General features: G+C 36.5%; 1 protein-coding gene across 3 annotated transcripts in view; it reads right to left on the reverse strand.

The window, feature by feature from the left end:
- Positions 1 to 26,100, reverse strand: part of KIAA1328 (KIAA1328 ortholog) — a 424,271-nt gene that overhangs the window by 330,002 nt on the left and 68,169 nt on the right. For all 3 annotated transcript variants that reach the window (XM_068993877.1, XM_068993876.1, XM_068993874.1), the window contains exon 5: positions 21,187 to 21,302. In XM_068993877.1, the coding sequence (XP_068849978.1) occupies positions 21,187 to 21,302 (116 nt within the window). The remainder of the gene's footprint in view (positions 1 to 21,186; positions 21,303 to 26,100) is intronic.

Below are 26,100 nucleotides of genomic sequence, written 5' to 3' on the forward strand. Positions count from 1 at the left end.
AAAATCCAAAGAAATCTGTAAGACAACTATTAACAAATCAGAATTCAGCAAGGTCAAAAGATATAAAGCCAATATACAGAAACCAGCTGTATTTCCAAATCCAACACTGAAAACTGAAATTAAAACTAAATTGAGAACAAACTTTTCAAAATTATTAATAACACTCCCATCCTGTGATTAGAATGTGCACACGATGGCTGAAACTTAGAATGCCAAGATAAAGAAATCTAGCTCCCCCCAAATTTATGGAGTCATCATATGTGCCTCAAATTGCCAAAACCTGGATGTCTTTTACATGAAAAATAAACAAACACATACCTTGTTTTGGTTACTGTTAACTTGATGTTTCTTGTTATATACAAGGAAGATTAATCATGACACAGACTCATAAAACATCCTTAAGTACGCTCCACCCAATGCTAGTCTTTCCAGCTTTGTTTCTACACTACTTTCCTTGCAATCTCTTCTTCACCTTGACAGAACATGAGATTCCTTAGCAATTCCTACCTGATTTCTCTTAGCAACAAGGTTCCTTAAAACTGCTTTGAAAATTTTAAAGGATGCTCACCCATATGATGAAAAAATATTTTGCTTCAAAAACTATACTCTTCAAAAACTAGAAACCTAGCCACTCTGGGTAACACAGATTTGAACAAGAACTCTAAAGGTAAACAACAACAAAAAAAAAACTTCAAGTAGAAGAAGACAGCATTTGAAATAAAAGGCAATTTTTGAAAGCTTTATTAAATAGAATGATTTCAGAAGCATGGCAGAATGAAAAACTACCTTTGTTTCCCCACTCTAATCTACAACCAGTAAACATTCACAATTCAACAAAGGTACTCTGCCCAACAGAACAGGATGTTGGATAACTCTGTACATCTGGACATCAAAAGGTGGGTGAGCTGAAACACACAGAGCAGGCAGAACCAAGGGATCAGCAGAGATGCTGCAATCCTGGCCCTCTGACTATGGCAGCAAGGCCCACAGGTGCAGAGAACCCAGAACCAGTAGGGAAGGTGATGCACATGACTGTGGCCTCCAAACTGCACCAGTGAGTGCCCACGGCTGCAGGTAACTGGGCAGCAGTGGAAGTGGGGCCTGGGACCCTGCCCCTCCAGTGTTGAGATGCCCATGACTCCAGCCTCTTCCCCCTCATCTACAATGGTGGAATTCACAAGCTTTACAACCACAAACATGATACAACCCCAGTTGCCTCATTAATGCACCTCTCACCCCCAAGCAGAGCCTGTCACATCACTCAAGCAAAGAGCCCACCCTTCTGATGGACGACAGTGGCTCTGGAAGAAGCAAGGCAGCAACGACCCTGGTGGCACAAGAAGCAATAATGAAGGCAAGGAGCCATACCTCTTACAGAGATGGTGGAGGCTAGAAATTGCCTCTCAAATACAAAGGCAGTGGAGGTAGAGAAACCAAAAGCTTGTGTGGTAGTACCACCTACCAGAAAACAAAAGAAAGGACACCAACTCCTAACTTGTCATTTAATTTAAATGAGAAGGCAGAGGAACAATTCAAGCAACATCAAGAACCACAGTAACACCATACCACAAAAAGAAAGTGCCAGTTCTCCAGAAACCAAACCTGAAGTTACAAAATGATGAGATCTAACTGACAGAGAATTCAAAATAGCTGTCAAGAATAAGTTCAACAAGAAAACTCAGAAAGGCAGCTTAATGAGCTCTAATTAATTAACAACTAATTAATAAGAGGAATACTTTACCAAAGATATTGAAACTATAAAAAAGAATCAAACAAGAATCAATCAAACAAATTCTTAAGCTTAAGAACACCAAAACAAGATTAAGAATGTTATCAGAAGGCACTAGAAACAAAGCAGACTACATAAGAGACAGAATCAGTGAGCTGGAAGATAGAAATATAGAAATGATACAATGGAAAAGGAAAGAGAATGAAGACATAGAAAAATAAATAAGGAAATCCTACAGAGCTGTTCATTCAGCAGGAAGGGCAACGTTAGGATAAATGAGTATCCCAGAAGAAGAGAAGGGGAAGGGAGGAGAGTTTATTTAAATCAATTAAGCTGAGAACTTCCCAGACTTAGGAAAGAAAATGGGCATACAAGTCCATGAAGCTAAGAAAACATCTAATTACCTCAATGCAAAGAGATCTTCTACTAGGGAGGTAATACTAAAATTGTCAAAAGTCAATGACAAAGAATTTAAAAGGAAGCCAGGGAAAAAAGGATGATAACCTACAAGGAAACCCCCATTAGGCTATCAGCAGACTTCTTAGCAGAAATCCAATGGGCCAGGAGGGAACAAATGACACTTTCCAAACACTGCAAGATAAAACTTGTCACCCAAGATTCAGCAAAACTGTCACTCAGATATGAAGGAGAAATAAAGAGTCTGCCAGACAAATAAAAGCTGAAGGAGGTCATCGACACTAGACCTGTCTTACAAGAGATGTTGACAGGACCTCTTCTAGCAGAAACAAAATAGGAAAAATATGTAAAATGTTGAACAAGATGATAAACGGAACCTGAAAATTCAAACTATCAGAATCGATTTTAAAAATTTTATTAAAGTATGAAAATTAATGGGAAAAAAGAAAGTAAAAGAATGACTATAGCTATCTCCATTTGCTAACAAACTCACAACATAAAAAGGGATAATTTAAGACAACAAAAACATACAGTGGAAAAGAATGGAACTCCCATAGGTGAATAGAGACAAGATGCTAGTGGGAAAGAATGGAACTCCCATAGGTGAATAGAGACAAGATGCTAGTGGAAGAGAATGGAACTCCCATAGGTAGATAAAGACAAGATGCTACTGGGAAAGAATGGAACTCCCATAGGTGAATAAAGACAAGATGCTAGTGGAAGAGAATGGAACTCCCATAGGTGAATAGAGATGAGATGTTAGTAGAAGAGAATGGAACTCCAATAGGTGAATAGAGACAAGATGCTAGTGGGAAAGAATGGAACTCCCATAGGTGAATAAAGACAAGATGCTAGTGGAAGAGAATGGAACTCCCATAGGTGAATAGAGATGAGATGTTAGTAGAAGAGAATGGAACTCCAATAGGTGATAGAGACAAGATGCTAGTGGAAAAGAATGGAACTCCCATAGGTGAATAGAGATGAGATGCTAGTAGAAAAGAATGGAACTCCCATAGGTGAATAAAGACAAGATGCTAGTGGGAAAGAATGGAACTCCCATAGGTGAATAAAGACAAGATGCTAGTGGGAAAGAATGGAACTCCCATAGGTGAATAGAGACGAGATGCTAGTGGAAAAGAATGGAACTCCCATAGGTGAATAAAGACAAGATGCTAGTGGGAAAGAATGGAACTCCCATAGGTGAATAGAGACAAGATGCTAGTGGAAGAGAATGGAACTCCCATAGGTGAATAGAGACGAGATACTAGTGGAAAAGAATGGAACTCCCATAGGTAGATAAAGACAAGACGCTAGTGGGAAAGAATGGAACTCCCATAGGTGAATAGAGACAAGATGCTAGTGGGAAAGAATGGAACTCCCATAGGTGAATAGAGACGAGATGCTAGTGGAAAAGAATGGAACTCCCATAGGTGAATAAAGACAAGATGCTAGTGGGAAAGAATGGAACTCCCATAGGTGAATAAAGACAAGATGCTAGTGGAAGAGAATGGAACTCCCATAGGTGAATAGAGACGAGATATTAGTGGAAAAGAATGGAACTCCCATAGGTAGATAAAGACAAGACGCTAGTGGGAAAGAATGGAACTCCCATAGGTGAATAGAGACAAGATGCTAGTGGGAAAGAATGGAACTCCCATAGGTGAATAGAGACAAGATGCTAGTGGAAGAGAATGGAACTCCCATAGGTGAATAGAGATGAGATGCTAGTGGAAAAGAATGGAACTCCCATAGGTAAATAAAGACAAGACGCTAGTGGGAAAGAATGGAACTCCCATAGGTGAATAAAGACAAGATGCTAGTGGGAAAGAATGGAACTCCCATAGGGGAATAAAGACAAGATGCTAGTGGAAGAGAATGGAACTCCCATAGGTAAATAGAGACAAGATGCTATCAGCAGAAAAAGGACTATTTTAAACATGAGACATATTATACAAACTTCAGGTCAATCATAAAACATTTACATACAGGCACAAGTATAAAAAAAGAGGAAACAAACAAAAAAAAAAAGTAGAAAATCAACAAACCAAACTGGCAGACAGAAATACAAGGGAAAAGAAACAATGGAGATACAGAACTACCATTAAACAAAAGATAAAGAGGCAGTATTAAGTCCTCATCTATCAAAAATCACCCTAAATGGAAATGAATTGAATTCACCAATCAAAACACATAGAGTGGCTCAACAGATTTAAATACAAGACCCAACACTATGATGCCTCCAGGAAACACACGTCAGTTCTAAAGACAAACAGATGCTAAAATTGAAGGAAGATGATACTCCAAGCAAACAATAGCCAAAAGAAGCAAGTGTATCCATACTCACATTAGCAAAACAGAATTCAAATCAAAAATGGTAATGACACAAAAAATGGACGGTGTATAGTAACAAAGGGGCCAATTCATTGAGAAAACATAGAGTGACTAATATATATGCACTTTAAACCAAGGAGAACCAAAATATATAAAACAATTATTACCAAATCTAAAGGGAAAAACTGACAGCAACACCATAATAGTAGGGGACTATAACAACACACTCACCTCCATGGATAGATCATCCAAACAGAAAGTCACCAAGGAAACCCAGGCCTTAAATGATTCTATAGATTTGTACAGAACATTCCATTCAAAGGCAGCAGAAGACAATTTCTCTCAAGTACACATGGAACTTTCTCAAGGATATACTATATACTAAGACAAAAGCATGTCTCAATAAATTTAATAAGACTGGAATTATATTAAGCATATTTCTTGTTCACAATGGAATGAAACTAGAAATCAGCCACAAGAAGAAAACCAGAGAAATCACAAACATGTGGGGATTGAACAGCATGCTACTGAACAACTACTGAATCAATGAAGTAATCAAAGGAGAAACAAAACATTACCTGGAGACAAGCAAAAATGAAAAAAGGACATATCAAAATCTATAAGACATAGTAAAAGTGATACTAAGAGGGAAATTTATAGTCATACAGGTCTACTTCAAGAAATAAGAAAAATCTCAAATAGACAATCTAAGCTCACATCTAAACAAACCAGGAAATGAAGAAAAAAACTGAAGCCCAAAGTTAATAGAAGGAAGAAAATAATAAATATCAGAGTAGATATAAATGAAATAGGGACTAAACAGACAATAGAAAAGATCAGTGAAGCAAGCTGGTTCTTTGAGAATATAAACAAAACTGACAAACCTGTTAGCTACACTAAATTGAGAAAAAAAGAGTGAAGGCCCTTAAAATCAGAAGCCAAAGAAGAAAACCAACAGTAGACACCACAGAAATACAACAGATTATAAGATAATATTATGGACAGCTACACATCAACAAACTGAATGACCCAGAAGAGATGCATAAATTCTCAGAATCATACAATCTTGCAAACACTGAAAAATGAAGAACTAGAAAATCTGAATAGATCAATCACTAGTAGGGACTGAAAGAGTAACCGAAAAGCTCCCCACGTCAAAAAAGTCCAGTCACTTCACAGATGAATTCTATCAAATATTCAAAGACTTAGTACCTATTCTTCTCAAACTATTCCCAAAGAAAAAAAATTGACAAGAAGAACATATATCCTAACTCATCTTATGAGGCTGACATTACTCTGATACCAAAACCAGACAGAGACAACACAAAAAAGAAAACTACAGGCCACTACATCCGATGACCATAGATATGAAAAAGCTCAACAAACTGTTAGTGAACTGAATTCAACAATACATCAAAAAGATCATGCATCATGATAAAGTGACATTCAGTCCAAGGACACAAGGATGGTTCAACACCCACTAATCAAAGTGACAAACCACATTAACAAAACAAAGGATAAAAATCATATGTTCAATAGAAGCAGGAAAAATATTTGACAATATCTAACACACATTTAAGTGAAGAGGAACTAAAAAGCCTCTTGATGAAAGTGAAAGAGCAGAGTGAAAAGTTGGCTTAAAGCTCAACATTCAGAAAACAAAGATCATGGCAGCCGGTCCCATCACTTCATGGGAAATAGGGGAAACACTGGAAACAGTGTCAGACTTTATTCTTTGGGCTCCAAAATCACTGCAGATGGTGACTGCAGCCATGAAATTAAAAGACGCTTACCTCTTGGAAGAAAAGTTATGACCAACCTAGATAGCATATTCAAAAGCAGAGACATTACTTTGCCAACTAAGGTCCATCTAGTCAAGGCTATAGTTTTTCCAGTGGTCGTGTATGGATGTGAGAGTTGGACTGTGAAGAAAGCTGAGTGCCGAAGAATTGATGCTTTTGAACTGTGGTGTTGGAGAAGACTCTTAAAAGTTCCTTGGACTGCAAGGAGATCCAACCAGTCCATTCTGAAGGAAATCAGTGCTGGATGTTCTTTGGAAGGAATGATGCTAAAGCTGAAGCTCCAGTACTTTGGCCACCTCATGCGAACAGTTGACTCATTGGAAAAGACTCTGATGCTGGGAGGGATTGGGGGCAGGAGGAAAAGGGGATGACAGAGGATGAGATGGCTGGATGGCATCACCGACTCAATGGACGTGAGTCTGAGTGAATTCCGGGAGATGATGATGGACAGGGCGGCCTGGTGTGCTGTGATTCATGGTGTTGCAAAGAGTTGGACACGACTGAGTGACTGAACTGAACTGAACTGAACACACATTTACAATAAAAACTCAGTGAACTAGATATAGAGGGATGCATCTCAATATAATAAAGGCCATATATAACAAGTCCATCATACTCAATGGTGAAAAACTGAAAGCATTTCCTCTACAGATAAGAAATAAGGCAACAATGCCCACTTTCACCACTACTATTCAACATATTATTGGCAGTCCTAGCGAAAGCAATTAGGCATGAAAGAAATAAAAGCCGTCCAAGCTGGAAGGGAAGAGGTTAAACTGTCACTATTTGCGGATGAAATGACTTTATATATAGAAAATCCTAAAGATTTCAACAAAACTATTAGAAATAATAAATGAATACACTAAACTTGCAGGATCACAAAAGCAATATACATAAATCTGCTGTATTTCTAAATGCCAACAATGAACTAGCTGAAAGAAAACTTAAGACAACAACCGCATTTATAATTGCAAAAAACATAATAAAATACTTAGAAATAAATTTAACCAAGGAGGTGAATGATTTGCACACTGAAAATTATAAGACATTATTGAAAGAAACTGATTTTTCAAGCTCCCGGACTGGAAGAATCAACATTACCAAAATGTCCTCATTACCTAAAGCAAGGAAATGTTGAGGGCAGGAGGAGAAGAGGGCAGCACAGTGAGAGGGCAACAGGCAGGAAAGGCAGGGATCTCCCAAGGATCTCCCAAGGGAGGAAATAGTCTGCAAGTGTCAGACAGTTTCTCTCTCTCTCTTCAGCAGCAGGAGGAAACAAACTACAAGTGTTTGATTTTTCCCCCTTCTCTACACACATTTAAAAAGAGGTTTCTTTTACAATTCTGGGTTGCCATAAGGACACCTGGTTTCATCTGAACTTTTCTCGAACCTTGAGCTAACCAATGTATTTTTCTTATGGAAATATTTTTCTTAAGCTATGTTAATAAACTACGTATTTACCCTAGATTCTGTCAAGTTGGTTCTGCCTAAGACTCAGAAGTGACTCGACAAACCAGTATGTTTTACTCATGCAAATGTTCTCTTAAGTTATGTTAATGAGACTATGTATTTGCTTGGAAACCTACCTTTCTTCAAGATTCATGTTAATCATTTTATGGCCCAGGAAAACCCACCTTGTGCCAATGTTATCCCAAAATGCATGTTGTAGGTGAGAGGCCTGGTGCCAGTCTCTGAGTTTTGAGACATTTCCTTTCTCTAATTACCAGCCTGCTAGTAGCTATAAAACATCTGGCTAAAGACTAGCAGGAGGACACTCTTTCTGCCCCCTTCTCATGTCTGTGTCAGAAGTTTCCTCTACCTCTTTTATACTTTAATAAAACATTATTACACAAAAGCACTGAGTGATCAAATGTCACTGGCCCCAGACTGAATTCTTCTCTTCCGGAGCCCAAGAATCCCGGTGACTTTCACAGCTCAGCAACAACCTTTCAACAGGATGAGATTTGTATGGCATCACTGACTCAATGGACATGAGTTTGAGCAAACTCCAGCAGATAGTGAAGGACAAGGAAGCCTAGCATGCTACAGTCCACGGGGTTGCCAAGAGTCAGACATGACTTAGCAACTGAACAAAATCAAATAACAAGTGTTGGAAGGATGTGGGAAAAAAGAGAACCTTCATAAACTGTTAGTGGAAACATAAATTGGTATGGCCACTATGGAAGAGAGTATGGAGATTCCTCATATATGATCCAGGTAGTCCACTTCTGCCTACTTATCGAAAGAATATGAAAACACTAATTCAAAAAGATACCTACACCCTTAGGTTCATTTTGGCATTATTTACAATAGCCAAGATATGGAAACAACCTAGTATCCATTAACAAATGACTAGATAAAGAAGATATGAAATATATATATATATATATATATATATATATATAAGTGAAATAAATCAGATAGGGAAAGGAAAATACCATGTGATGTTACTTATATGTGGAACATAAAAAACCAATAAAGAATAAAATAAATGAACAAACCAAACTAAACAAAAAACAGACATGTAGATACAGAGAATAAGAGTACTGGTTCCTGGAGAGGAAGGGTAAAATAGGCAAAGGGATCAACTGTATGGTGATGAATGGAAAATAAACTTTTGGTGATGAGCACACTGTAACATATACAGAAGTAGAAATATAATGTTGCAAATATAAAACATATAATGCTACAAATCAATATTAGTTCAATAAAAAAATATGAAGTAAAATATGTATTTTTTAATAATTTTCAATATAACTTGAAAAAGAATCATAATAGCATTTGCTTTGGTATGAAAAGAGGCTTAATAAAATTCACGGAATGCTTGAAATGATAACATTTTTAAATGTGTAAGGGAGTAAAATAAAGAATAAAATAATCATATATATCTTCATATTCATTTGTATGTTATAAAACTTTTCAGAGTGAGAAAATATTTTTGTAGACTTTAAATTTTTAGAGAATTTTCATAGTCTTGATCACCTTTTTTGGTAAACAGTTCAGATATTATTAACATGTTGCTGCTGCTGCTGCTGCTAAGTCGCTTCAGTCGTGTCCGACTCTTTGCGACCCCATGGACTACAGCCTACCAGGCTCCTCTGCCCATGGGGTTTTCCAGGCAAGAGTACTGGAGTGGGTTGCCACTGCCTTCTCCATATTAACACATTAAATATGATAAAATTCAGACTTGCAGAAGTTAGTTTATCCAAGGTCATATATCTAGTTTAAAGGCAAAATGAAATCATGATTTCATGATTTTGGTGTTCTTTCCAAAATAATGGTTTTTTTGTTATGTCACATACTTAGATAACTCATATTTGAGACATCCAATTTCTAATTAACTAGATAGAAGTTTACAAAAGCATTTTTCACATAGATTTTTTACTTAAAAGCCATCTCAGATTACGGTATAATACTATATTAAGAAGATACTTATAAAAGCTATGCTATCTCTAAATGATTATACCTACCATCACACTAAAACTTCCTCTTATTCCCTTTGCCCCTAGAGTGTTAAACTACTCCCTCCGCTTTCAGTCTGGCACACTGATGCCTTGGGGTTATTATGTGAGACAGAGGTAGATATTTGGCAGCTTTTCCAAGCACTCAACTAATAACTGTTCACGTCTATCAGCATATCGCTAGGCTCTCTTCTCAACTGTCAAACTTTCTCTAGTGCAAATTTCTCATTAGGATAATTCCTGTTATTTCTTTCTAACCTTCTTTTCTACTGGTTTCATCTCTTTCTTATATTCTCCTTTGCCTGTTGCCATTTTTCCTGTGTTTAACAGCCTTTGTGTAGGTAAAGTTCTTTTAAAGGTATAGCCAAAACATGACACACACATTATAACTACTATTTGAAAAACTGACCAACTAGAACATCAACTGGAAGATAAGTCAGTATTATCTTTAGATATTTGCATTTTCTAGGTCATATTTATTTAGAAATTCAAGGACTGTAAGACTTTTGATAGGAAGGATTCTTTCTCCATTTTTCACCAGCCTGAGCATTCAGGAAAACAGCTGAATAGCCTGGGATTTCTCTGTTAACAAAACATAATGAAATCACGAGAAACTGACAATCCTTACCATCTTATCTATAAGGAGATCGATTTCAGATATCCAGTTAATTTTTTTATCATTATATGACTATACCATAACTAGATTTACTACATCTGAACAATTAAAGTGCTGGGGATGTAAAATCTTGGGCATAACAATAAAACTAAAAATGGAAATGCTATTGCATAAGTGTCTACCAGAGGTGAGAACAGTACCATCTCAATCATTTAATCATTTAACTATTCAAAAGTGAAGGCCATACTGAGGTTAAGAACACTAAGACAAATTTGCTATTGGTTAATAAAGCCATTCATCATATTCTTCAAATCTAAAGCAATTACAAGATGTGGTATGGCAAATGGATTTAGTCAAAGAGAGTACGTCAGAACAGTCCTTTAAAGAAGATGAGTAATGTAAAAGGCTAAAGGAAATAATGAACTCTCCCCAACACTAATTATTACGCAATTGATTTATAGAAAGCCTATTTCTTCATGCGATAACTGGTGAAACTTCCGAAACTAGTTTTAAATTATGCCAAACAGAGTTAGTATCGTTTATCCAGTATAGAATTAATACTAAAAAAAATTAAACAGAAATGTCGAAAATCAGTATTTTTGAATTTCAGTCTGCTTAGCTTATTTACACATGGGCATCAAAAACAAGTGAATACTTTAGCTACTCAGGCTACTTCAGAAGCCCCAAAGCACATCTATTTGAATTCCAGTGTCACTCACTACAAAGCAACACAGAAATCGCTCTGTGGAGGGGCTCAGGCTTCATATATAGAGCCTTCAGCAAGTCAAAGAAATCAAAACATTATCAAAACCAAACCTGGAAAGTAAAGCTGTTTTTATTATAAAATGGTAAACCACAGACATTAAAAGGATCTCAAACAGTAAGGTAGAAAACTCTTTAAAAGCAAATCTCATTAAAAAATACAAAATAATATTTGAAAAATTACTGTTCAAAGTGCATTAATACCCAACCAGGATATTAAAAATAAGAGAAGATTATCAGAGAATGATATCTGAAAATATACCAATTATTCAGAAATTGAGTGTACCCTTCTACAGATACACCAAAAGGTTTTTTTTTGATATATACACAGAATAAAAATACCAAAGAACTAGTTATCTCTGACTCTCTGCAACTGCATGGACTGTAGCCTACAGTACACTCCATGGAATTCTCCAGGCAAGAATACTTGAGTAGGCTGCCATTCCTTTCTCCAGGGGATCTTCCTGACCAAGAGACTGGACCTGGGTCTGTCGCATTGCAGGTAGATTCTTTACCATCTGAGCCACGAGGGAAGCCCCCCAAATAAGAGAAAATTACCAGAGAACAACATCTGAAAACATACTAATTATTTAGAAATTTAATGTACTCTTCAATGACACACCAAAAGGGTTTTTCAACATATACTTAGAATAAAAATATTGAAGAACTAAGGACATATTAAATACTACCTAAATCTGCTCAGGCTGCCACGACAAAATACCACAGACTGGGTGAAATTTACTTTCTCATCATTCTAAAGGATAGAAAATCCAATCAAGGTCCCATAGGATTTGGTTTCTGGAGACAACTCCCTTCTGGTTTTCAGATGGCCACTGTGTCCTCACATGTGGGGGATGGGAAGAAGGGAGGGAGAGAGATCCCCTTCTCTTCTTATAAGGCTAGAGTCCTATTGGATTACAGCCCCATTCATACAGACACCATTTAACCTTAGTGAAGTGTTAGTAACTCAGCAGTGTTCGACTCTTTGCAAGTCCATGGACTGTTAACTCACCAGACTCCTCTGTCCATGGAATTCTTCAGCCAAGAATACTAGAGTGGCTTTCTATGCCCTCCTCCAGGGGATCATCCCAACTGAAGGATCGAACCTTGGTCTCCTGCACTGTAGGCTGATTCTTTACCATCTGAGCCACCAGAGAAGCCCTTAGTCACCCCCTAGAAACCTATCTCCAGATGGCTACATCGGGGGGATAGGGCTTCAACGTATGTATTTTTAGAGGGACACAAATCAGTCCACAGCAAATACAAAAATAACAAATACAAACATACATAAACAAATGAACTTCGCTAAGCACAAAATAGAGGACAAGTGGCTGAAAAGCACAATCTCATATTTCAGTACTCCAAAGAATATAAGCTTAACAGTTAGATAAATTTATCAAGATTTCTTTAAGACTTGATTCATTTTCATAGAAAGAAAAACTAAAAATCAAAAAAGATACTATGAGATAGAAAGCAGATCTTAATCATTTCCTAGCACATTTGTTTCAACATATAAATACACTTCACATTCTTTTTCGGCCTTAAAACAAACCAAAAAACATTTTTTCAAATATAGATCCCCTTTGGCTAGACAGTATCTTCTTTTCTTCACAGCCTTCACTTTCTCTACTACTCAAGTCTAAAGCAACCGCAAATTAGCTTACTCTTCTAAAATGAAACTGAAATGCTCCTGCACTCAGTGACTGCAGTAGAGTCAGAAAGGGATAAAGTAGCTGGTCCAAGACTGACGTCAACGTTCTTATTCAAAATCCAGTACTGCTGAAAGAAAAACACAGATGCCCAAGGAGCCGTAAGATGCATAAGTTAGGGCTGTTGGCATAGGTATGAACAGTTAAAGAGTTTTAAGAGTCAAATACTGCTAAAAATTTTTCAGAAAAAAAGTCCTAAAGTATCAAAGAAAACTAGCAAAAGGAACAATGACAAAGAAATAGAAACAAACTTCAGTAAGCAGGGGAAAGAACAGTGAGTTTTTCCTATCTAGTATGTAGGTACTACACAAGAGAGTCATTAAAGTGAAGGTCACATATATTACATGGCATCAGAAACAGAGGGCTTAAATGTCAAAATTAAGAATACACATTTGATACCTTAGGCCACAAGAAGCCAAGGCAAGTTATTAAAAAGCCAAGTGATGTAATAAAAATAGTCCTTAAGAAAGATTAATCTGGCAACAGTGATGAAATGAAGTCAATCAAAGGACAGCGGAAGATAATGGAGATGGGCAAAAGGATGCTTCACAAGAATGCGGTGATGTGTCAGTGCAAACAGCAAAAGACAACCACACCTACTTTATCCACATATACAAAGTAATATTACTCAGCTATAAAAAGAACAAAATAATCCCAGTTGCAGCATCATGGATAAACCTAGAGATTTTCATACTGTGTGAAGTCAAACAAATATATGATATTGCTTATATGTGGAATCTTAAAAAAAGACTAGAAATGAACTTTTCTACAAAACAAAAATAGAGTTACAGATGTGAAAAATAAACCTGTGGTTACAGGGTGGGGTTGGGGGATGGGGTAGGGATAAACTGGAAGATTGGCATTGACATATACACACTGCTATGTACAGACAAGAGGGACTTCCCTGGTGGTCCAGTGGTTCAGAATCTGCCTTGCAACACAGGGGATTCCGGCTCACTTTCCAGTTAGCAAGCCAGAACCCCACATGCTGCAGAGCGGCTGAACCCTTGAGCTGCAACCGCTGAGCCAGTGTGCTCTAGAGCCCACGTGCCACAGCTGGAGAGCCTTTGCATTGCAACTGCTCAGCCTGTGCACCACAGCTAGAGAGTCTGTGCACCTGCAACAAAAGATCCCACATGATGCAATGAATATCTCACCTGCCACAATTAAGACCTGGTGCAGCCAAATAAATTTTATCTTAAAAAACAGATAACTACTAGGGAGCTACCATATAGCACAGGGAACTCAACTCAGTACTCTATAATGGCCTATATAGGAAAAGAAGCTAAAAAAGAGTGGATAACAGATTCAATTTGTTATACACCTGAAACTAACACAATACTGCATATCCATTCTACCCTAACAAAAATTTTTTTTAAAAGACAGTGGGTTAAGAGTAATATTTCAGATTAAGACTTGGTGACTGAATAGAAAAGCAAAAATACAAGTGATTCTCAGGAACATCCCACATATCTGGATTTCTGTACAATTAGGTTACACTCTAGTAAGTACTCTGCCAACCCCCTCCCCCCACATTTTTTTAAACAAACTTTGGATAAAGAGCACTGCAAAATATATTACAATTTTTTAAATAAAATTTTGCTTTAACTATAAAGCAGGCTAGAAAGTAAGGCCTATTGGTATTTGCATTGTTCACTGTTGTAGAAATAATTTGATGTAAAGATATTTCCTGTCATTAAGATTTTACTCTTAACCCTGGAATAGGCTGTATCTTTATCTGTAAAAATAAGGAAAAGAGCATCAGATTCACCTATCTTAACCAGGTTATTGTGAAGATTAAAAAGTATAAGTTTCAGTACTCTGTAAATAGAAAAGTGAAAGTGAAGTCGCTCAGTCATGTCCAATTCTTTGCGACCCCATGGACTGTAGCCTGCCAGGCTTCTCTGTCCATGGGATTTTCCAGGCAAGCGTACTGGAGTGGTTGCCATTTCCTTCTCCAGGGGATCTTCCCAACCCAGGGACCAAACCCAGGTCTCCCGCATTGCAGGCAGATCCTTTACCCTCTATGGGCTTCCACCAGGGAAGCCCGTACACAAATGTAAGACATCTTACTGATAGAAGTACTGCTGCTGCTAAGTCACTTCAGTCGCGTCCGACTCTGTGCGACCTCAGAGACGGAAGCCCACCAGGCTCCCCCGTCCCTGGGATTCTCCAGGCAAGAACACTGGAGTGGGTTGCCATTTCCTTCTCCAATTCAGGAAAGTGAAAAGTGAAAGTGAAGTCGCTCAGTTGTGTACGACCCTCAGTGACCCCATGGACTGCAGCCTACTAGGCTCCTCCATCCATGGGATTTTCCAGGCAAGAGTACTGGAGTGAGGTGCCATTGCCTTCTCCGAATAGAAGTACTAGATGTATGTAAAAAAGGTAACAGGATAAAAACAATTTGCCATTATTTTGATGCCTCAGAATCAGGCATCAAATTCATAACAGAATTACGAATGTTAAGCAGTGTGCTGCATTTCATACAGGATGGTCTTGAGATACATCTAGGTGGGGAGAAGTTCTAGACTGCTGTACATTTTCAGTTTTTATATGATTTTTAATAGTTTTAATAGCTAACTCTGTCAGCTTCAATATCTTTACTGTAGCTTCTTTCCCTACTTCTAATTTTATGCTTTTAATGGACTTATAAACTAGATCCCAGGCAGTGAGTTTAATATTATACGTGTGATAGCCTCAAGAATTTTCATGTGAGAAAAGTGCATTATTTAGGGGACTAGAGCAGGAGTCCTTCTTTTTACTTTCATCTTGGAGGAGTCCAGAAAAGTAATGTGTAAATATAACTCACTACCACAGAGTAACTTAAACTCTAAAGGCTTATTGAAATGAAGTATATGGATAAAATTTTATATAGTTTTTTATTTTCTGCAAACATTTATCATCAATTTCTCCCTTCAGTTAGCATTAATATCTAAGTATTTTTAAGAGAACAAAATAATATTCAAGAGCAGCTTAGGCAACAATAATACTAGTAATAACTAGTTCTTACCTTAAGCATGTTTATTTCTTCTTAACACAATGGTAAAGGGTTATTTAATCTGTTATTATGATTTACAATGACAATATTATCTTGATAATATACAATAATAACGGTCCAAAACCTGCTACAGTTATACAGCATCACAGAGCAAATAAAACAGCCCCCAAAAGTACAACTTACACAGTATTAGAGATAGTTATTAGATTAGTAAAGCAATATTGTCTAGGGCTTGCTAAATGGAATTAGCTGACTTTATCCAAGTATACCAAATATATCTTATCACCATAATTCAATTTGTAAACATAAAAAAAAAACCCAATATTTATTCAAAAGGGCAAGATTCATCAAAGCTGATAAGGTGTCCGGCAACATACTTGGCTATATTCATATGCCACAACCACACTGCCAGGCACCAAAATACCCTCTCGTGGGCCTATAGGCATCTTCACTAAGTTTACAGTTTTAATTCTCCCCAAACTGTTTCTAAGACTGGAGAATCTCCTGCCTTTTCTTACGAAGGATCAGAATTTTTAATTAGAAAAAGAAGACTAATCCTTTTTTTTGAAGTTCATTTCCTTTCTCATGAAACTTATTTCTATTTATTATCCTACGCTGCCTACCCACTCAAGACCACTGCACCCAGATCTGTGATAGAACTTCCTACAGTATGGTTGTTATTCTTGGTAAAAGTCTGTCAGATTGTGGTAGTCTGGCTCATGTAGCAGAGATGTATACAGTTAAATAGAAAGCTTTGAATACCTCTGAAATATTACTGCTATTCAAACAAATGATTTCTTTCTATATAATTAGTTGAAATTCTTGTGAGTTTTCTCCAGATATACTAACAGATTTCAGCACAGATATACTAACACCTTTGGCTCATCTAAAACATTCCTCAAAAAGGTTAAGGCTGGTTCCTTTAAAACTCTTTCTTCCCAGAGCAAGGTTTCTAAAATGACCTCTGATACAGTGAGCTCAAGAATCTAAGCTCTAAGTACCTCTAAACCTCTTCAATTGACTAAGTCTCAGTCAGAGAGATAATGGAACAGGTCAGAAAGAAAAGAAAACAAACATTTCTGTCAGTCTGGTTTCTGGGAGAGGAAAGTAAAATCTGGTTTGCCCTTGATAAGCACCCAACTGGTATAAATGAGACAGAAAGATTTCCTCCTTCATAGAAACAGAAGACAAAGCAGATCAATTTCACTCTCCTGAAAAAGCCAAAGTGTTAGTCGCTCAGTTGTGTCTGAGTCTCTGTGACCCCATGGACTGTAGCCCACCAGTCTCCTCTGTCCATGGAATTCTTCAGGCAAAGATATGAAAGTGGGTAGCCATTACCTTCTCCAGGGGATCTTCCTGACCCAGGGACTGAACTCAGGTCTCCTGCATTGCAGGCAGATTGTTTACTCTCTGAGCCACCAGGGAAGTCCTTTCACTCTCCTACTGGGCCTCTAAGCAGCCTAAGCATCTGCTTAACTAATGAAAACCATCAAAACCCCACTGAAGAAAGGAAGAGCTGAAAAACAAAGGAGCTAGTCAACTCATTCCTCATCTAAATTAATCACAGTAAGAAGAATTGCTATCTTTGTTTCAGTATTCTAAAGTAAGAAACACTGCTAGATTCTTTACATACATAAAGAACCTACCAAATTTTAACAAGCCTGCAAAAAAAGGCATTATTAGCTATCCATATATTATAGATGAAAAAACACTCAGAAAAGTTCAGTAGCTTTCCCAAGGTCAGGCAGCTCATCAGTACTAAAACAATTTTGACTCTAAGGCCCATTGTGCTTTCTTGTCTGTCACTTCCCTTGCTCAGTCAGTTAAAAGAGGAAAGTCAGCAAAATCAGATTTTACTTTCCTTCTGTGAGCTTTTGATACCATCCTGAGCTGAGACATATATTCTGGAATTACAATCAGCTCAAATATTAATCAGCTTTTATAATGGCTACATCCTCTGTGTCTTACACTATTACATGCTAACATGTTTCAGAATTATTCCTATTGGACATATTATTCTGTCCCTTTCAGATTTACCTCCCCATTCATACATATTTAGTTAGGGAAAAATCTACTAGGTTCATCAGATTGCTAGACTTTGTAAATGGCATATTCATTTACATAGCTGATTTCTAAGGAAACAAGTTTTCTTTGATCAAAGACTGAAAACTACTAAGAGTGTTTATGTTTTAGTAATAAATTCTCTAATTAGCATAAAAACAAATCCTTCAAAAGTTTGATCCAAGTGCAAACATGTAAAATATCTTCACTCTTTTCTACTAAGGGACTGGTCCGTGTTCATATAATTAATCAATAAATCCTATTACTAGGACTTTTACAACAAAAGAACCCCATAAATTAGGATAACACATCATTAAAATGCCAAAAATCAGAATCCATATAGTTCCTCATGCAGAAAGAGGCTTTAAAATAATTTGAAATCATCTCATTTCATGTATGTACGTCTGAATCATTCATGTATGATAGGTAAATGTATCTGTAGTTAAAATTATATTGTTTTAAATTATATCCTTGTTTTATGTTTCAAAGTTTTACAGAGTTTTATGTACAGTAAAATCATCTATATTAACCTTTGACAGGTTTATACTGGTAAAGGAGATTCATACCTGAGCAATCCACTTGGGAAAAAAGACATGGATCTCACTGTTTTTTAATCATATCTTCCCTTCTCTTTTCTTTGACAAGTTCCACAAATACCACTTATCTTTAGGTGATTCAAAAAAATCTTAAACCAATTACACTAATTAAACTATTTTAGTTTTTGAACATGGTCTAACATTTACTCCAATCTTCACTCACAATAATAATACTCAAGTCAAACCTTTAAATCAAAACAGGTCTAACTATGATTCATGTCTAAGTCTTTGTATTTTCCTTTACTTTTTAATTTCACAATTTAGATCAGAGTAAGCAAACTTTTCTGTAAAGGGTTAGACAGTAGATATTTCAGGCCACAAGATCTTTATTTCAGCTCCACCACTTGCAGCTGCAGTGCAAGAACAGCCATGGAAGATATATAAGTGTATGTGTGCGGCTGCACTTAGCTGGTACCTGACAGATTTGGCCCATGGCAGTGTACTGACCTATGTGCTAAGAAAAAAGGGAAATAGTGTGTCACTACAATCACCTGAGGGTATCTTAATATTCAGCCTGACAAAAGAAATTATTCTGTCCATAGTCATGCTGAATGTCAACTGCTTCGATACTACATACAATTAATCTTGACCCAGAGAGTGCTAACTGTAATAGTCCACCAAAGTTAAACTGTGCTTTACCATATAGCCACACTTTTTTTTTTTTAGGCTAGCACCAGATAAACAAGGTCCCATTCTAACTGCAGCCAGGCTTTCTAAATTGTCTGCGACCTCTTTCATCTCTCACCTTATTTCTCAGCCCCAATTCCACTGGACACAATACTTTTTTTTTCCCTCTCAGGAAGATCAAGGTATCAACACCTCCTCCATATACAAAAAGTGATTTCAATCTCCCCTACTTCTGCTACCAGAGTTGAAGGCTGACTTCATTTCCAACTCCCTTCCCTGCTGCCTCCCACTGTATAAATTGGACAAGCTGAATGCTCACTTTCTCAGCCTCCCCTGCAGGTTAGCACGCCCACATGATAAAGTTCAGGACAATAAGTATCTCATGAAAGACTGCTGGGTGGCAGCGTGGGGGGAAATGCCCTGACAAAGACTGCATGTGTTCTAAAAACGAACAGGGAGTCACAACTACCAGAACGGCTTCCTTCCTCTTTTTTTCTGCCTTAATGCAAACATAGTAACTGAAATTGGAGCAATCATCCTGCAACCTGGAATCCCACAATCATTAGAAGAAACTAAGAGAACTCTATAGACCCACCGCTGAAAACTTTAAGCCACTACAGCAAGGCCAGAGGCCACTTATCCTCAGAACTGTTACGTGCAAAGTAAGAGACCTGTAAAGCGAGCCTCCAGTGCACACAAAAGCACTCCTGGTCTACCTTTTCCTGAAAGTGCTAGCGTCCTGAGTCACGACTCCTTTTGCAAAGTGAAAGATTAACAACTGGCTGAGCACAGCTGTAAATTCTGACCAAACAGTGCTGTTTCAATCAAGAGAAAAAAGCATCAAGATGAAAATCACCAAAGGGGGACTGCCTGAGAGTTGACAACCCAGGGCAATAGAGTCAATGAAAGCAAAGAAAAGAGAAGGCTCAAGATTACTCAACTGCTAAAGAACAAATATAATTGGAAAAGTACTCCTTTGAACTGGGGGGCCCATAAAACTAACAAATGTCCTACTCCACAAATCAAATTGGAGAATTCTGATTATATTAATCTGCAATCACACATTCCCACTGTGTGAAAAATGCAAGTTCAGATCTCAATTTTAATAGTTACTTTTTGTGCATTTTTCCCCAGTGAATTAATTTATCTTTATGCTTCTCTCTGCTTTGTTTTCACAAAGGTATAGTACTGTCAATATGTGATCATTTTTGACACTCAAAGAATCTTCAAAATAATTATTAAAGTCACATAAATTATGATACTGACAATAAGAACAATGGTTTCTTCAGGAATTCACATACCCTGGCAGATCCAGTATCCTAACTTTAGGGACAATCACTTCTCTTTTTTGACAATGTCAGTGCAAAAACACCCAAAGATAAGCAATTCTACTCAGTCAAAACAATTTCAGCAATACACTTATTTCAACTCATATATCCCTTACAGTACAATCCTTAAGTTAAAACTTCAGTTTTTATTTTCTTACAAATAATGCAATCATACATATTTACACTCACTCACACACACACACACACACACACACACACACACACATACACACACCCCTCTAATTCTACACCCAATAGTTTCTCTTCCATGAAAACAGTTTGGTGGTATTATGCTGTAGTATAAATATCTATCAATTACAACATCTATAAGCTACAACAAATTTTTTCTAATGATATTAGAGTAGAATGCCTTAGAAGTGTCAAAGCTTTAGCCAGAAAGAACACCAAAGAAAAAGATGTTTTGGGCTCAATTACAGTAGTGGAACAGAATTTAATAAAGTTCCAACACTACATTTTAATGCCCAAGTTTCTTACTGTCTCTTTGAGTTGACAAGTATGTGCGCCAGTGTATAGCAGCAGCAGTGGGAACAGCTGGACGGCTGCATCAAGCACGAAGGGAGCCACGGCACATGCTGCTAAGTGTCGTTCTGATTACCTCGAAATGGCAGCCCATGCAGATTTACACTCGGTTATAAATTAGAACAATTATTTCTCTGGAGTTTACATTTTCTTCATGAAACAGTCAAACTTTCTGAATGTTAAAAAAAGAGGACTTTCAAAAAGGATATCTTCCCTTTCTTTGATGATCAATTCATTCTGTTCTTCCAACTGCCTGATCTTCTTCTCAAATGATTCCTGCTCAGCTTTGAGTCTTTCTTCTGTCACTTCCTTTTCCTCACTTACTCTGAAAGAAACAAAATGCCCATGAGAATAAAATAAAATATGTGCCAACAGCTGTGGTTTACCAAAACTAGATTTCTTCCAGAAGTATGTTGGTTTTTTCAGGGATACTTTATATCTTTAAAATTTCTTCTCAAATTAACCTTTCAGAAGGGAACCTTCCACACCTTTGTAATAAAATGTGTATGTGATTTTTACATTAAGAATTTTTGCAATAGTCAGAATTGTCTTCAATACAGAAAGTCCTATACTTTATGGGTTCCCAATTATGATCCAGGACAGGAAAATATCTAATACAAAGATTTCATCTCTTCATTATCAAACAGGCACAATTTATAACGATTTAGATTTTTTCCATACTTTTATTTAAATTCTAACAACAAAACAAACAACATATATATCACTTAACTATCTCACTAAACATGCACGGGCAATTTTACTTTTTCCTGGTACTTACACCCTGCAATCCTCAGTAGCACATAAATGACTGGACGGGAATTTTAAAATGGAATTAACATAAAAAAGGTCTGCACACCGATTCTTAGTTCAAAAAGGATTATGAAGTCAAAAACACTGACCAAAAATATGTATCTTTAATGCTTAACTCTGAAAAGCATCCCAACTTTAAAAAAAAAAAACCTAAATAATAACAACATTAAAACTTACCTTAAAAAAGGACAACCTTAATTTTCATGGTACTCTGTGAACAGAAATGTTGGTTCTGAATTTATGTTACTGATAATTAATTCTCCAAAAAGAGTACAACATATTTTATCCTATAAGATCACACTGAGATATGTGTAAGTGAAATCCACAGGGAATCCAAATCTTTTCTCTGAGCATCTAAATGTATTTCCTCCCACACCTGTATTCTACCAGAACAGTTTCTGAATAACATGGACTCCACAGCCTTTCCTTTGTTGCTAGATGGCGATAAGATCAATGAGATAACAGAATGAAAATTAGAATTTTGAATGTTCAAGAGTTGACTGCATCTTTGAACTCATTTGTGTGAAAGTGCACGGCATAGAATGTTTAAAAAAAAAAAACGGCTTATCTTCTCTTGCTTATCATGACGTTCAAATCATTTTCCCAACTCCTATAATTTACATGTAGCACACTACTAGGCTCATGAATGGGACTCAGAACCTTCTTTCTAAGAGGATAATCTCTTGTACTGATACAATTATAAGGAATCCAGAAAACTAAACAAACAGCAAATACATATATACATAGAGGATTTATCCTGCCTCTCTTGTTATCATCTTTTTACAATGTCTTCCCTTTTCCTATCAGTATTCTCAACCACATCTGCACTATAACATGTTTCACAGTAATTTCCCACTGCCTTTAAGTTTTTTCTAAAATTGCCAAACAATTGAACCATTAATTAATTCTATCATCCAAATTACTCCTCTTCAATCTATCAACCAGTTTCTGAAATATCTTTGTAGGAAACTGTTCCAGATCAAATACACCCCCAAACTGTAAATCAGAAAACCACATTATATGGTGACTGTGGCAAGGCATGCTTATTTCTCTGAGCATCAATATTCCCATTTGTAAGCAAAACAGGCTACACTAGACAATTTTAAAAATTCTTTCAAAAAAAAATTCTTTGCAGCATAAGTTCTGTAATTTCTTTATCTATATTATATATACTGAAACTATATATGTCCTTTACAAACATGGAGGGCATTTGCAAAGAAATAAGAAAGAATCATCAAACATTTGGTTGGGTACAAGGCATATAATACTGTAATCTATGCAAAAGCCATAGTCAAAGGCTGAAAGAGGCAGTGTCAAAGGATAAGAGACATTAGAAACCGTAAAAATGCAAAATTTAGCATGATGTTAATATAAAACAAAACAAGTGATGAATCTGTAGAATTATGCATAAAATAAAGATGAAATAGGTATTGCTATATATTGCAAGCTGAGAATAAATAAACACTCTCAAGGTGAGAAAATATGTGGGAAAATCTCTCCCTGTAGATTGGTAAAATCTTGAAGACAAGGCTGAAGAGGAAAATCCATAAGTAGGTAAGAGAACATTTATTTTCATTTGCTCATTAAGAAATATTAGCCAAATACCTAATACAGGAAAAAATAATCACAGTAACTTTACCCAGTTATGAGATATCCAAAAGGAACCTCACAATGGCCCACTGTCATTTTAATCCCATTCATAAAAGCCATAGAAATATGAGGAATGACCACAGATTTGTTTCTTCAAGAAAGCAAGGTTTCCAAGGTCATAAAAACAATAATAAAAAAGTCCACTATCGCACTGACCTAACATCAAAGTAAATTCACAAAGTATGTCTAGAGCCTGCTAGGTCAGACCATCTACCTCAACATTTACTTACTCCCTTTGTTGAACGTAAAGAAAATCCATGAAAACTATAGGGATCATTAAGGGCAAAAAATGACTGTACATATATTTCATAATGCCAGTGGCTATAATGAGCTTTCCCTAAAACTTAAAGTAGTCTATCTAGAAAAACCACTCTTCTCTAAATTTAGTTTCCAGAGATGTTTGAAAATTTTGTTGCTACACTATTCAAAGAGCTTTTTTTAAAAAATAAAATCTGGTGAAGACTGCTGCCATGTCCTGCTGGCTTTCTGCTGTGCAGGATGGGGCATCACTCGAGGACCTGACCTCAGATGGTGAACCTCTCTGAGTGTCCCTCAATGCGGAGAAACTTTTCATCTTTAACCTAGATGTTTTATCATCGGTGCTGTATAGATGGAGAAGTCTAGAGGCTACTGTGAAAATAAAACTGAAAACCAGAAGCAGGAGGCTTAAATCCAAAGCCTGAAAACATTAGAGAACTCCTGAATGCTTGGGGTTGGAGCATGGGGATGACCCACTGAGATGTTATGGGGAGGGAGTTGGGAGGGGGGTTCATGTTTGGGAACACATGTAAGAATTAAAGATTTTAAAATTAAAAAATAAATAAATAAATAAATAAAATAAATAAAATTAAATTAAAAAAAAATAAAATCTTTTCTCTTACGTACTATGATCAGACTACCCATTAGCTATTATTATGTTCTGGAAGGCTATAAAATTAACAAGCTGTGTTAAGCACAAAAGGCAACACTTCTATAGGCCTATCTAAAGATATGCATGGCTTCTCTGTGGCCTATTAGCATAGTTAATAAGAGCAATTATATTAATACAGTCTTAAATGCTGAGGGCTTGCCAATAAAACAAACAAGATTTTATATCCATTCTGAAATATGTCTTCCTATTTAATTTATGTTCAATATTTCCCATGAGGTACATACATGAGAAATTATCTGGTATCATGACCTACATTTTTTATCAAAGCATTCTCAGACCACAAAGTAACATAAAAATACCTAATCTTCTATCTAATTTAGAGTATAGCAATAAGCTAGTTAACAAAACAAGAATCTAAATACACACAACAAAGGGAAATATTTGACTAATAGGATAGAAAGTTAAAAATTCTGGACAAGAAGATATTCCCAGTGTTGGTTTGTTAATTATTTACAAGAAGGACAATAGTCTGTTCATAAAGTAAGAAATCACCATTTCAACATTTGTTTAATGTCCCAGAGTACTTCTCAATAACGTCCACAAATTGTACTCTTTTTATCCAACAAGAACAAAGAATTCATACACTTAAGAGTTGCACGGTTGGGCTGAGAATCAAGCCAAAAGGCCTGAATTTACTTGAAGCCTTATGTTTTAGCTTAAACATTCCTAAATATTTTTTTATTTTACTCAATAAAACAATCTTTTCTGTTTTAATATAAAAAGTTTCCCCACGTTCATCTATTCTTTACTTTTTAGTAAAACTAATGTTCAAGAAAGAGATTTACTTTATCGTTTTATATACCCCCAGTGTTCTTCCAGGTACTCCAGGAAAGGGTACTTTCACACTAATATGAAAGACAAGGTGAAGGCAGCAAAGTTTCTAACCCAAAGAGAACTGATTAAGGCTCACGCAATGGTCAATCAGATAAATTTCTTTCCCTGACTGATCTCACATTTCAAAGCAGAGAATGCTGGTTGCATTTCATAAACTCTCAGTATTAACTCAGTGGGTAAAATTTAGAGATCAGATATCCTAGATTTCATAGGATACCTAGCAGAGAGAAAGGGATATATTGTTTTCGAGCAAATGTAAATGGATGGTGAAAAAGAAGGGCTTCCATCATTAAATACACACATATACACATACACACATATATATAAAAGACTGTGCTTTTATTCTATGATCACAAACAAGTCAAGAAATGTCTGCTCCTGCTACTCCAATTCTACTTTATATTAACAGATTATAGTCAGCAATTAGGTAGGGAAAAGATATAAAATATGTCTAGATTATAAAGGAAGAAGTGAAACCATTTCTATTTTATATGACATGATTTTATACACAGAAAATCTAAAATATCCACTTAAAAACTGCTGCTGCTGCTAAGTCGCTTCAGTCGTGTCCGATTCTGTGCGATCCCATAGACGGCAGCCCACTAGGCTCCCCTGTCCCTGGGATTCTCCAGGAAAGATTACTGGAGTGGTTGCCATTAGAGCTAATAACGGAGTGCAGTGAGGTTACATGATAAAAGATTAATATACGAAGTCAATTATATGTTTATACACAGGAAGTAAACAACCTCCCAAAAACTTAAGGAAAAAATTCCATGAATATTTGCATCAAGAAAAATAAAACACAAAGGAATAAATTCAAGAGAAGAAGGAAGATGAGTCCATTGAAAACTATAAAAATATGGTGAAAAGACATTAAACGCCTATATAAATGGCAAGA

The sequence above is a fragment of the Capricornis sumatraensis genome, chromosome 21 (genome assembly GCF_032405125.1).
Source record: "Capricornis sumatraensis isolate serow.1 chromosome 21, serow.2, whole genome shotgun sequence".
NCBI lineage: Eukaryota > Metazoa > Chordata > Mammalia > Artiodactyla > Bovidae > Capricornis > Capricornis sumatraensis.